The sequence below is a fragment of the Bubalus bubalis genome, chromosome 4 (genome assembly GCF_019923935.1).
Source record: "Bubalus bubalis isolate 160015118507 breed Murrah chromosome 4, NDDB_SH_1, whole genome shotgun sequence".
NCBI classification, from domain to species: domain Eukaryota; kingdom Metazoa; phylum Chordata; class Mammalia; order Artiodactyla; family Bovidae; genus Bubalus; species Bubalus bubalis.
The window spans coordinates 77,224,901-77,239,362 of record NC_059160.1 but is presented as its reverse complement, the minus strand read 5'-3'; the positions used below and the strand labels follow the sequence as shown (position 1 = coordinate 77,239,362).

The following is a 14,462-nucleotide window of genomic DNA, read 5'->3' as shown; positions in this document are numbered from 1 at the left end:
GTACTCTTGCCTAGAAAATCCCATGGAGGCAGAAGCCTGGTAGGCTACAGTCCATGGGGTTGCAAAGAGTCGGACACAACTGAGTGACTTCACTTTCTTACCAGTTTAGCTGCAGTGACTATTAGCCTACAACCAGAAAGTATAACTTTTAACGTAGGGTCAAGAGAAAAACTATAGAAAACTTCTCCCTGATAAATAACATGAAACTGAGTGAAAATGATAAGGGTTTGTCCAGATTGTTTATGCAAGGTTATGTAGAAAGGCTTAAGATATTAAGCTGACCCAGTGTAAGAAGATGCCAAAAAGCTAATCACTTTATTTTTCTAAAATTTATTTTATTTAAGTATACTTGATTTACAATGCTGTGTTAATTTCTGCAAAGCAATTGAGTTGTATACATATGTGTGTGTGTATGTGTGTGTGTGTGTGTACACACATATTCTTTTTCATATTCTTTTCCATCATGGTTTACCACAGGATATTGAATATAGTTCCCTGTATGATACACTAGGACCTTGTTTACCCATCCTATATATAATAGTTTGCATCTGAAAAGCTAATTTTAAAATCACAAAATGCCAGCTCACATTTAGGTTCCAAGGCAGAGATTTGATTCCCTATAACTTGACCAAATCACAAAGAGATCTGGTGATTTTAGAACAGCTGGTAACTAACTGCCTGCAATATCTATCAGACCTCAGAAATCCTCTTAATTTACTCTGAATTAAGTCTGAATAATTTTCCTGGAAAATTTTTGAATGGTTTTTAGTCTGTCCAAAATGAAGGTAACTCAGTAAATCCACATTAGGATAGATCTTGTCATAGGTGATATATTTTGTTCTGACAAAATTATAACGTTCCTTCTAACTTAAAGCCCTTTCTGAGTTAAAGCTCTTAAGAAGATTAACGAAATTAATTGAGAGAGCTCAACTCATCTTCAGAATCTAATAAGAGGTTAAGAGGTCATTCACGTATTGAGTAATAGAATTGCAAGGAAAGTTAAGATCCAAAATGTCCTAGGCAGGGTCTTATGAAAAAAAAAAAGCAGGAGGGTACTTCATTAAATCACTGAAGCATAACTCTCAAGACATATTGCTGAGTTTTCCAGGAAAGGGTGAGTAGGATTAACTATTTCAATCTAAACTAAGGAACTACAAAAGAAAGCAGATTTATACTCATAACACAGATTTATAAGTCTAAAATATGTAAACCCATGATAAAATAGCACTTGGGTTGAGTATCACAGGGAAGTAAGGAAAGGCTATTTTATTTATGACTCTGAGGTCCTAAGCAGGTCTATACTCTCACCCACTGAATTTCAGGCTGGTATTGTAGCATCCAGCTGGTGTTCAGGATGTGCTATGGCACCTAGGCATATTAAATGTCTTGAGATGAAAGAGTCTGAGAAAACAGCATAAGCAAGAAGGTCACTCTGACCTCCACTTCACTTGTCCTTCTCCCCTAAAAGCAAGATATAAACTTCCCTTATAAAAGGTACCCTCCCCGTACCAGGAAGAAGGAAGACATTTGGGGAAAAGAAATCTGCACCAACAAACTTTGTTAAGCTAATCCTTATCTTCCTAGTTATCATTCATCATTTAATACATTTAACCCAAATCCCCTTGTCTTGTCAACTCTTCACAAATGAATTGTTTCTTTGTCTAAAAGCTATACAAGCTTCCTACACTAGTCACCTCTCAGGCCTTCATTCCTTTGTGAAGGCTCTCAGGTACATGTAAAAATTTGATAAAATGTGTTAATCTGTCTTGTCAGTTTAATTTTCAGACCCAACCAAGGATCCTAATAGTGTTGAGAAAAACTTTCTTCTCCCACAGTCCATTATCAAAAATTTCTTGGCAAAACTGTCATTCAATAGTTAAAGAAATTTCAACCTGTGAATTTAAGAGTAGAGGGCTAAGTGGGTACTGGTTCCCCCTTCAGAGCATTTTTGGGCTTCCCTGGTAGCTCAGATGGTAAAGAATCTGCCTGCAATGCAGGAGACCTGGGTTTGATCCCTGGGTTGGGAAGATCCCTGGAGAAGGGAATGGCTACCCACTCCAGTATTCTTGCCTAGAGAATTCCATGGACAGAGGAGCCTGGAGGGCTACAGTCCACAGCGTCACAAAGAATCAAACATGACCGAGTGACTAACACACTCCGAGCATTTTTATTACCTCTTGAGAAACCTGTATGTAGGTCAAGAAGCAAAAGTTAGAACTGGACATGGAACAGACTGGTTCCAAATAGGAAAAGGAGTCCATCAAGGCTGTATATTGTTACCCTGCTTATTTAGCTTATATGCAGAGTACATTATGAAAAACGTTGGGCTGGATGAAGCACAAGCTGGAATCAAGATTGCCGGGAGAAATATCAGTAACCTCAGATATGCAGATGACACCACCCTTGTGGCAGAAAGTGAAGAAGAACTAAAGAGCCTCTTGATGAAAGTGAAAGAGGAGAGTGAAAAAGTTGGCTTAAAGCTCAACATTCAGAAAACTAAGATCATGGCATCTGGCCCCATCACTTCATGGCAAATAGATAGGGAAACAGTGGCTGACTTTATTTTGGGGGGGTTCCAAAATCACTGCAGATGGTGATTGCAGCCATGAAATTAAAAGATGCATACTCTTTGGAAGGAAAGTCATGACCAACCTAGACAGCATATTAAAAAGCAGAGACATTACTTTGCCAACAAAGGTCTGTCTAGTCAAGGTTATGATTTTTCAAGTGGTCATGTATGGATGTGAGAGTTGGACTATAAAGAAAGCTGAGTGCCAAAGAATTGATGCTTTTGAACTATGGTGTTGTAGGAGACTCTTGAGAGTCCCTTGGACTGCAAGGAAATCCAACCAGTCCATCCTAAAGGAAATCAGTCCTGGGTGTTCATTGGAAGGAGTGATGTTGAAGCTGAAACTCCAATATTTTGGCCACCTGATGCGAAGAGCTGACTCATTTGAAAAGACCCTGATGTTGGGAAAGATTGAAGGCAGGAGGAAAAGGGGACGACACAGGATTAGATGGCTAGATGGCATCCCTGACTTAATGGACAATGGAGTCAGGACAATGGAGTTTGAATGAACTCTGGGAGTTGGTGATGGAAAGGGAGGCCTGGCATGCTACAGTTCATGGGGTCGCAAAGAGTCGGACACTACTGATTGACTGAACTGAACTGAACTGAGCACTATCAAAAAGTTTATTCCTGGGACTTGGTGGTGGTGTGTGCCAAGTCACTTCAATCATGTCCAACTCTTTCTGATCCCATGGACTGTAGCCCACTAGGCTCCTCTGTCCAAGGGATTCTCCAGGCAAGAATACTGGAGTGGGTTGCCATCTCCCCCCTCCAGGGAATCTTCCAAATGGAGGAATTGAACCTGAGTCTCCTGCATTGCAGGTGGATTCTTTACCACTGAGCCACCAGGGAAGCCCCTCTCTGGTGGTCCAGTGGTTAAAACTCCACCTTCCAAAGCAGAGGGTGCCTGTTTGATACCTGGTCTGGGAAATAAGGTCCTACATGCTGCAGAGTGAGGCCAAAATTTTTCAAATAATAATAAAATTTAAAAATCTATTCCAATGACTTCTTTGGAAGCTTCTTCATGTTAATCAAAAAACACAAATGATTGAACTTTGCCCACTTTTTGTTCTAAGGTGCCCGTCTAATGAACAATTGTGTTCTTATCAGAAGCTCCCCACTATCATTCTGCTGGACCCCTGCTTCTGAATTTATTCCACTATAACCCTAACCCATGCACTTATCTTTCTAAGTGGTGAGATTTCACCAGGAATAATTTAGAATTACAGTTAAGCTACTTCCTGATTCCTAACTTTCAGGAATGATATGAGATAATAAATACTTGTTGTAATAAGCTTCTTTAGTTTTAGGATAATTTGATAATGAATGGAGTGATTATTCTTCTTTTCATTTGTTTAACGGGTCACATATAATATTTATATACAAAAACATTAGTGTATCTGTTTTATAACTTTTCATTTAAAGGCTAAAATTGCAACATTTATTTGTTTATTCATTAATTTTAATTTTTTCCAGAGTTAATTATGCCCTGGGTACTATGCTAAGTGTCTTACTCTGTGTAGCTTTGATGAAGAACTTAGAAAGATGTTAGACAAGGCATTTAGACGCACATGGAAACCACTTAATAAGAGTTAATTGGGCATTTTTATCATTGTTGTTATGGATAGAAAGATCAATATGTTTCTTGTTGGAAAGGACGTGGAAACAATGTGTACAAAGGACGTAATGGATCTGGGGCGCACTTATTCATTTATTTAGCATCTTAATGTGTCAGGCACTATGCCAGTCATGGGGAAAATTATTCCACCAACACTGTTCTTATGGATCTTATCATCTAATGGAAAAGAGAAATAATAGATAAGTAAACAGATAAGTATAAGCAGTAATAGGTACTACAAAGGAAGAAAGAAGGATGGAGAGGAAGATGATGACAGGAGAAATCTACTTAAATAGGATTTAGGGAAGGCTTCTAGGAAAAATCAATATTTTAGTGCAGATCTGATGAGTAAGAAACAGATTTACAAACATGGTGAAAAGCGAGGTCTAAGCCGTGGGACAGGACCGGTACATCTGAACTGTAGAGCATGTGCTAGGAACACTGAGATGTTAGGAAAATGTTGTTACAGTGGATTGGTTTATTTCAGTAAATTTTCTGGACAAATTATCTGAACAGGGAAATGGTTCCTTATCCATATTGTTTGATAATATTTTGTCGCATTGAAAGTGTTAGTTGCTCAGTTGTGTCGGACTCCTTGTGACCCCATTTACTGTAGCCCACCAGGCTCCTCTGTCCATGGGATTCTCCAGGTAAGAATACTGGAGTGTGTTGCCATTTCCTTCTCCAGGGGATCTTCCCAACCCAGGGATCGAACCCGGGTCTCCTGCATTGTAGGCAGATTCTTTAGCATCTGAGCCACCAGCGTTATTTGTCATCATTGCATTGTCTACCCATCCCTATGCTTAATAAAGAATGCATTGGAGCTATTGCAAATACATTCAGAGCTCAAAACAGGAAAGGGCAGGAGAGAATAGATGTGGGAATCACCAGCTGAGATCATCAGATGAGACCATTCAGAAAAAGGCAGTGTATGTCTGCATCTCTAATCCTGTCTTGGAACTAGGTTTAACTGTACCATTTTCCTAGATTCCACATACATGCGTTAATATACGATACTTGTTTTTTCTCTTTCTGACTTACTTCGCTCTGTATGACAGACTCTAGGAGAGAACAGATGTGTAGACACAGTGAGGGAAGGGGAGGGTGAATTGAATTGGGAGATTACGCTTGACATATATAGACCATCATGTGAAAAATAGATAGGTAGTGGGAAGCTGCTATGTAGCACAGGGAGCTCAGCTCAATGCTCTGTGATGACCTAGAGGGGTGGGATGGGAAGGAGGCTCAAGAGGGAAAGGGCTGATTCACTTTGTTGTACAGCAGAAACTAACACAACAATGTAAAGCAACTATACTCCATAAAAAAAGAGAGAAAGGCAATGTAAATTGTATCCCTGTCATAACAAAATATGTGGCTACGTACTGTTGCCAGGCAGCAAGGAAACAGATATCACAGGATGGAAAATTAGAGACCCTTGTGCTTTGGCTAACCATTAGATAAAACTGGCACTTGTGATGACTTAAAAGGCAAACCTATAGCTTTGTGGCAAGTAGTTAGAAAAAAGCAGAGTGGAACTTCCCTGGGGTCCAGAGGTTGAGAATCCACCTTGCAATGCAGGGGCCAAGGGTTTGATCCCTGGTCAGGGAAGATCCCACATGCCACAGGGTAAGTCAGCCTGGGCACCGTAACTACTGAGCCTATGCTCTGGAGCCCTCAAGCCACAACTACTAAAGCCCTCGCATTACCACTGGGGTAGCCCCTGCTCTCTGCAACTAGAGAAACCCTGCATGCAGCAACAAAGATCCAGTACAGCCAAAAATCAATCAATCAATAAATATTTAAAACAACAACAGTTAATTAAAAAAAAAAAAAAGCAGAGTGATGATGTGCATTGGCTGCTTTATTGCTGTTTTTTGGCAAGGGACTATGAAAAATAGTGAAACAAGAAAACCAATTTACAAGTAGGTAATTCAGCCTTGTTTTAGGAACTAAGACTATATCCTGCAGCCGAACCATTTCTATGCACCAAAAAGCAAATTATTATGCAGTCTCTCTAAAAGTCTCCACTGAGTATCCCAATATTATTGGCCAGACAACGGAAGTCAGCTGAGCAGAAAAGACCAGCTAAAGGGTGCTGCATTCTCACTTAAACCCGGTTTTTCAGAAGGCTTCAAAGTGGCTGCCACTCCATTGAGGGGTGGAGACATGGGCCAAGCACAGAGACTGGTGAATAAGATGCCGCTGCCTTAAGAAGTATAATAAGAGGTAGCTCTTTGGCTATGAATATTTTTGTGTGAACTAACACAGCTAAAAGCAAAACAACCAAAAACCATGCTTTGATGAAATTTCATTACCAATGTAAGCACCCCTTCAGAGGCCACATGAAAACCCATTACCCAAAATTTGGTTTGGATGTTGAGACTAATAACCATACACACATCAAGAGGGTATGAAAAGGTTTATTATTCACATAATGAATGAGACTTTCTAGGAGAGTGGAGCAGTTCCCAAGCAGATCCAAAAATGACTTGACTGGTTGCCTTTATTATTCTTAGGGTGTGGGGCAGGGAGAGGGTTCCTGCGAGCAGGCCAGGGCTTGTATGATTTGAACTTCCCACCCAGTCCAAAGGAGGGGGTATCCAGGCTCACTAATCAGCTTGCCCAGATATGGAGCAGAAGGGGAAAGGAAAAGGGGAGCAGAAAGGGAAAGCTGTTAGCATCCCAACATCAAAAATAGAGTCAGACTCCTTACTGCAGTCAATTAAACATCAACCCTATAAACTTGAAAAATCTACTTCTGTTCAGTCTCTAAAGAAATCTAGGTCTACTCCTCAAATCTGCACCAGCAGGTGGGGGCCTGCAATATCTGTGATGACTCCCAAAAGCTTCAGATGTGGCTATGGAGTCTGATGAGCAAGAATCTCCTAAAAGTCAAAGTGGAGGCCAGAGAGGACAGTGGACAAGGGAGTTTCTCCCAGAGAGAAGATTCAAGGTCTAACCAAGGACTGTACATCCTGCCAGGGCAACAGATTTTTGTCATCCCTGCCCAGATTTCCACTGTAGCGTGGGCCACTGACATCCGCGCATCATTCCTGTCTTTAACTCTAGTATCATTCTCCCCTTTTCCTTTTTACCTGGAGCTTTAATAGGACATATGTCCATCTAGCTGGAGACAACGTGTCCCAGTCTTCCGTGAAGCTAGGTATACTTATGTAATTGGTATTCACGGATGGACTATGAGCAGAGTGATGGCTGGAACTTCCTTAAAAGGAAGCTTTGGGTTAGCCGAAAAAGCTTGTACAGATTTCTCCAAAAGGTTAACACCTTATGAAAAAACCAGAATGAACTTTTGGTCAACCCAATAGCTAGCTCCCAAATTGCTCTCTTTTCACGGTCTGCAGAATGGGTGTGTATCTTTGAGCCAGCTTTGACCATGGGATGAATAACACCTTTAGTAATGAGAGGACAAAGTAGACAAACTTGGGTTCCTTGATTACCTTAAGAAACAGACATGCCCTCCCTGACCTGGATGACTTCTTAATTGCCTCTGGACTGCCATATGAGAAAGAAAGAAACTTCTGTCTTACATGAGTCATCATATTTGGGGATTTCTGTTCCAGCAGCTTATACCATTTCCTAATTTATATTTACAAAAAAGAGAGTGAAATATTAAGAAGTTAAGCTTCTTTGTCTTCTGTGATCTTAAAAATGTTGTTCCATTGAATTTTATCTTTAATGATAAGTATAAATAAAGTGCCTCAAATTTAACTGGCTACAAGCAAGGAAGACTTTAAAACTATATGTGAACTCAGTAATTCAGCATGCTTCTCCTTTTTTCCAAAAATCAACCTACAGAATATAACCAGGTATACTCTTTGAGCCTAAATAGAAGCATTTATTTAATATAAATGGATGAGTAAAAAACTGGTAAATAAAAACTCACATCAATATATATCAACTTCCCTTACCAACACGTATGTTCACGCACTGTTTTTATCAACTCCCTGTAATCAATGAATTACAGATTATTGGATTTAGATAAAATGGATAAAGAGACTTCATCTACACAATACATCTCCCACAATGTAATGCAATGACGCTGTCTTTCTCTGAGCCCCAGTTTCAGGTTAGTCTGTGCTTCAGAATGGTTCACTTTGTTGCTGAGACAACAGGGATGCTGCAACAGAAAACTGGGATTGAAGTCAAGGCACTGTAGCTGCCTCAAAGGATGTCATAAATAGTGTGTTCAAGGCCTTTTTCACAGTGAACTCTGCAACACTTGAATTGGAAGAAAAATATCTTACTCATCCAACACCCTAGTCTTCCACAGATGACAATGGCTCTTTCAGTTAGTTGAGTTTTAAATTTAAGAAAGCATTGCTATGTGGACCCAAAGTCAGGAAGTCATCAAGCCACTAGTATGTATCTTTCTCCTTACATTCCAATTTGGCTTTATTCTAACAGAAACACATCTGAAGAATGTAAGAAGAAAGCCAATAGAGTGTATGTTGTCAGTTTTTCCTCAACCCAAAATTTGTACATCTCTTGTAAGCAAAGGTTTGATTCTACATGGTAAATAAATAGAGGAGCTTAGATAGTCACTTAGATGTGATTGATATTTGGAATCTGAGTTTATGAACAGATGCAAAGAAGTATTGTCTCCTCCATGAACTTTTGATAAAGGCACAGAGAGCTCAGCAGCAGAGTGATGTGAGCTGGCTTGCATCTCCAGGCTTGTCTAGGCAAACATTAACAACTGCAGCAATATTCTCATTTTAAAACTGAAAACATCAAGGCAAGGACAAAGAAAATAAAATTAACTGATTTTGATCATTTTTTTCCTGGCCTAAAAGAAAAATGAAAACAGCATTTAACTAAGCTGAAATGTGTCCTTCACATCATGTACATTCTACTGCAGAGAGACAAAAATCCATCAAAAATAACCTGAACAGATGAATAACGAGGCACAGTGCTCTTAGAGCTAGGACAGGCCTTGTTCAGAATCACCTCCCTAACTTAAGAACTAATCTGGTGAGAAACAATGGAGTGTAGGGAGAATGTTTTCCTCTTTGAGGGTTCCTTGTTGGAGGGTCACAGAAGTGACTGGAGACTGAGTTAACAATGCAGTTTTTCCTTTTCAAATAGGAGTCTAAATGTACTCTTTCATACTAGAGACTGGGGGTTACATTGTGAGGTCAAGATTTGTGCAGGAATCCCTGTGTCCAAGTAGAAGTTTCACCTAGCAAAATCAAATGAAACCCATAAGACCCTTTTTTAAAACCCTGGTGTTCAAAGCATAAAAAAGGAAATAGAAAAGAACACAGACCACTCTATTTTAATATTTTTAGGTAGCATAAATCATAATAGTTTGTATTCTACACTGTACAATTATATACTGTTACTTCCCCGAAGAAAATTAACTTCCATAGGATTTTCTGAAACAGATACTCCATACAGCTCAGAGCTTGACCCTGCAGCTATTGCTACGACACGTGGAAAACAATCGACGAGGTTCCAGGTCTTCCAGTTGTGCCTGCTTCTCCTGTCATTGAGGGGGAGCCTCTCGGAGACCTCTCACAGCCCCTTCCATCTCCTGGGCCGGGAAGCAGGCTCTGCAGGTAGATGTGTGCAGACGAGAGCAGCTGCTGGGCTTCACTTCCCACGAGCCGACTCCCCTTAAGAGAACTTGCGCTTCTTCATGGCTTCTGCCTTGACTGCTAGGCTCTTGGCACAGATGGTCAGGACCACAATGAGAACACCCACCACGAACGTCACCAGGGGCCAAAGGAAGCAATGCAGGAGGACTATCTCGTCATGCGTGCGATGCAGGAGCACGTCGTCTGGTCTGCAAGACAGTGGAGAAGAGGAAAGAAAGAGCGGTCAACTGCCGGGGCATGGCAGAACTCTTCACAAGTGGAGCTCAGCTTGCTTTCTAGCCCCAAGGGTATAACCATCCCCGAAAGTGAAGACTCCACGCTGGCTATAAATACTGTATTTTGTGCTTCAAATCCATTACAGAAAGGTCTGAGGTCCTGAATCAAGTAACTGGTGCATATTATTTATAATGTGATTTACATGGGAAATGTCAAAAGTGCAGCGATCTCTTTTTCTATTATTTTCCCCCATTCTAAGTTGCTTAACATATTCCATTTTCTCACTCATCCTTTAACGTCTGCTGACTCAGTCTAAAAATTACTTATGAGCTGGCGCTGTCAAACAAAACCAGACCCAAATGATGTTTTGCTTTTTACCCTTTCACACATTTTGCCCACCTCCCCAGCGCTCCACCTCTGGCAACCACCAATCTAACCTCTGAATCTATAAACTTGGTTGTTTGTTGTTTTTGTTGTTTATACGTGTTGATATATTTAGATATAATTCCACATGTAAGTAAAATCATATGACACATATACAGACATTTGTTTTTCTTTGACTTATTTCACTTAGCATAATACCCCCAAGGTCCATTCATGTTGTCTAAAAAGGCAAGATTTTGTGTTTTTTATGGTTGAATAGTGTTCCACTATATATACTATGTAACTTTTATATATATATATATATATATATATATATATATATATATATAAAATCACAGTTTCTCTAGCTACTCCAATTTTTGGACACAGGCTGCTGCCATGTCTTGGCTATTGTAAATAATGCCGTAATAAACATGCCAGGTGCATACATCTTTTCAACTTAGCATCTTCATTTTCATCAGATGAATATCCAGGAGTGAAACTGTTGGATCATGTGATAGTTCTAACCTTAATTTTTTGAGGAAATATTTCCATACTATTTCCATAGTGACTTCATACTGTTTCCATAGTGGTTGCACTAATTTACACTCCCCTCAACAGTACACAAACAGTCTTGGTTCCAATCCCAAAAAAGGGCAATGCCAAAGAGTGTTCAAACTACTGCACAACTGCACTCATCTCACACGCTAGCAAAGTAAAGTTCAAAATTCTCCAAGCAAGGCTTCCACAGTATGTGAACCTTTCCCTTCTCCACATCTTCACCAATACTTATTATTTTTGTCTCTTTGATTTATTCTGACAGGTATGAGGTGATATTTCATTGTGCTTTTGATTTGCATTTCCCTGATGATGAGTGATGCTGAGCATCTTTTCATGTACCTCCCAAATGATCTTAATTTACACAAAAAGTCAGCTAATAAAAAGGAGCACATTTGAGTCAGTTCTAATGAGGTGGATGAAACTGGATCCTATTATATAGAGTGAAGTAAGTCAGAAAGAGAAAGACAAATACTGTATGTGCTCAGTTACTTCAGTCGTGTCTGACTCTTTGCAATCGATGGACTGAACCCTTTGTCCATGGGGTTTTCCAGACAAGAATACTGGCTGGAGTGGGCTGCTGTGCCCTCCTCCAGGGAAATACTGTATATTAACATATATATTGGAGAAGGAAATGGCAACCCACTCCAGTGTTCTTGCCTGGAGAATCCTAGGGGCGGGGGAGCCTGGTGGGCTGCCATCTATGGGGTCACACAGAGTAGGACACGACTGAAGTGACTTAGCAGCAACGTATATATATATGGAATTTAGAAAGACAGTTACGATGATCTTATATGCAGGGCAGCAAAAGAGACACAGATGTAAAGGACAGACTTCTGGACTCTGTGGGAGAAGGCGAGGGTGGGATGATTAGAAAGAATAGCACTGAAACATGTATATTACCATATGTAAAACAGATGACCAGTGCAAGTTCGATGCATGAAGCAGAACACCCAAAGCCAGTGCTCTGGGACAACCCAGAGGGATAGGGTAGGGAGGGAGGTGGGTGGGGGTTTCAGGATGGGGGGACACAGGTGTACCCATGGCTGATTCATATTGATGAATGGCAAAAACCATCACAATATTGTAAAGTAATTATCCTTTAATTAAAATAAATAAATTAATTTTAAAAAAGAAACACTTGCATAAGTGTGCTAGAATCAAAGATTAGAAGCAATAATTACGCATCAACACTCATACCCTCTAACAAAAATTTCACATAGATTAAAAAAAGTCAACTAAAGTCACTATTTGAATTTAGTCATGAAGACCTATGGTGTAGTCTTCGGGTCTGCTTCACCATGGACAGACAGTGAATAGTTAGATTTAATGCATTTTCCCATTTGAAACCACTGACCAGTTTCTTGATAAATTCTGCAAAGTCTTAGCAACATGGCTTAAAATGTGGGGTTTTTTTTTTTGCAATTCCAACATTGGTCTCATTCACACGAAGTAACAATATCTTCCACAAACCATGATATGTCATCTTTGGCCACTTAGAGACACTGGGAATTTTGCTTTCATACAAGAGGTTTACATTTTCAAGGTATTGGGTTGACCAAAAAGTTCATTCATATTTTTCCATAAAATGGTACAGAAATGCCTGAGGGGACTTTTTGGCCAACTCAATATTTTCATTTCATCCACAGAAAAGTTTGTTCCATTACACTGGAGTAGAAATGCTTCCACTGGAAAATAAAGTAATGCAGTAAAATCAGTCCAACTGCCCTCAAGAACATCAGAGGCTTTAGAGCACAAAAGCAGCGCATTTAACAGAAGAAGGCATTCCTGAGGCACTCTCACTAATCACAGCTCTCATAATTCAAGACCTATTTTCCCAGAAGACTGATAAAGAATGCTGGGTATGTCTCTCCTATCTACAATGCAGTCATCATGTAGCATTAATAAAAATGGTTTGGCAGATTGGCTTTGAAATTACGTAATTCTTGCCCTTTTTTGTGCATAGTGTTTCAAATTCTGTAAACAATGTGAGATTTTTATTGACATTTGATTTCAATTAGAATTTGGACTAAGTGAATGCAGAGTCATTGTAACAATTAAGCAAAAATCATTCCAGAAGTTACTCCTTTTTCTGAATTCCTGTACCAAAACACTGTCTTCAAGATTTGTGCTACCGTTCAGAGAAGTCCGCTCAGTATTACGTGGCAGCATGGATAGGAGAGGAGTTTGGCAGAGAATGAATACATGTATATGTATGGCTGAGTTCCCTTTGCTCTCCACCTGAAACTATCAAAACAGTGTTAATCTGCTATACTCCAATATAATATAAAAAGTTTTTTTTTTAAAAAAGACTTCTGCTACCACTGACTTGTGATTTATATTAATGTGCATATCCTTTGCTCCTGTAAGACCCTTGACTGTGTCATTGTCTGTTATTCTGCACATAGAAGGTGCTTAGTAACAGCTTCCCACCGATCAAGGGAAAACCATCCCAATTGCAGTCTTGCTATCCATGCAAAATTTCAACAAACTTCAAGCCTTCAATGTAAAAAAGTAGAGACCTGGGTCCAAAAATAGGGTGCAACACAGTTCGAGTCATATTTTACAGTCTTTGAAATCCCACCTATAGCACTGCCATGGTTCTTTTTTCAGCTATGAGAGCTCACAGCTGTCAAACTCTCCATCTAAGTGTGTAAGGCAAGTGAAAGCTAAAACTATCTTGGGGTGACCTTCCTTCCTTTCCTTCTTTTTGATTTATTTATGGCTGCACTGGGTCTTGATTGCTGCTTGTGGGCTTTCTCTAGTTGTGGCGAACTGGGGCTACTCTCGAGCTGCAGTGTGCGGGCTTCTCATTGTGGCGGCTTCTCCTGTTGTCGAGCACAAGCGCTAGGCACACAGGCTTCAGTGACTGCAGCGCATGGACTCAGTAGTTGTGGCACATGGGCTCCAGAGCACGCAGGCTTCAACAGTTGTGGTGCATGGGCTTAATTGCTCTGCAGCATGTGGAGTCTTCCCAGACAAGGGAGTGAACCCATCCACGTCCCCTGCACTGGCAGGCAGATTCTTAACCACTGGACCACCAGAGAAGTCCCTTCCCTTCCTTCTTACCTTTACTCCTACCTACCTGCCTTCTTACTTTCCTTTCTCCTCTACTTCCTTCCCCTTCTTTCTTGGATTGTTCTACTCCTGCAGATTTGTACAAAGATGATCTAGATTTTTCATCAAAAGGTGAGTGTATAGTAATGTGAATGTACTTAACACCATGGACTATGTAATTATACATGGCTGAAATAGTTAAAAAAGGGGGAGGTTGGTGGAAGGGGACTTGAATTTTTAATGCTATTTAATTAATTTGCATGTGATTTCCATAATTAATGTGTTTTGCAGCTAATTTTCTAGTAAAATAATTCAGTGAGTATCTTTTCTATCCTTTTTCTAGACAATTATTCTTGAGGTTGAATCCTTTACCACAATACAAGCGTCCTCTCCCCTTACCTGTAGTTTTGCTTTCCATAGTTTGAGTTACCTTGAATCAACTGAGATCTGAAAATATTAAATG

The 14,462-nt window shown here is 40.0% G+C and overlaps 1 protein-coding gene across 1 annotated transcript in view; it reads right to left on the bottom strand.

The window, feature by feature from the left end:
- Positions 1-9,467: 9,467 nt before the first annotated feature.
- The window catches only part of KCNMB4 (potassium calcium-activated channel subfamily M regulatory beta subunit 4), a 78,630-nt gene continuing 73,635 nt past the window's right edge, over positions 9,468-14,462 (bottom strand). Inside the window, exon 3 of the mRNA XM_006058408.4 lies at positions 9,468-9,993. Within this exon, the coding sequence (XP_006058470.1) occupies positions 9,825-9,993 (169 nt within the window). The 3' untranslated portion in view covers positions 9,468-9,824. The remainder of the gene's footprint in view (positions 9,994-14,462) is intronic.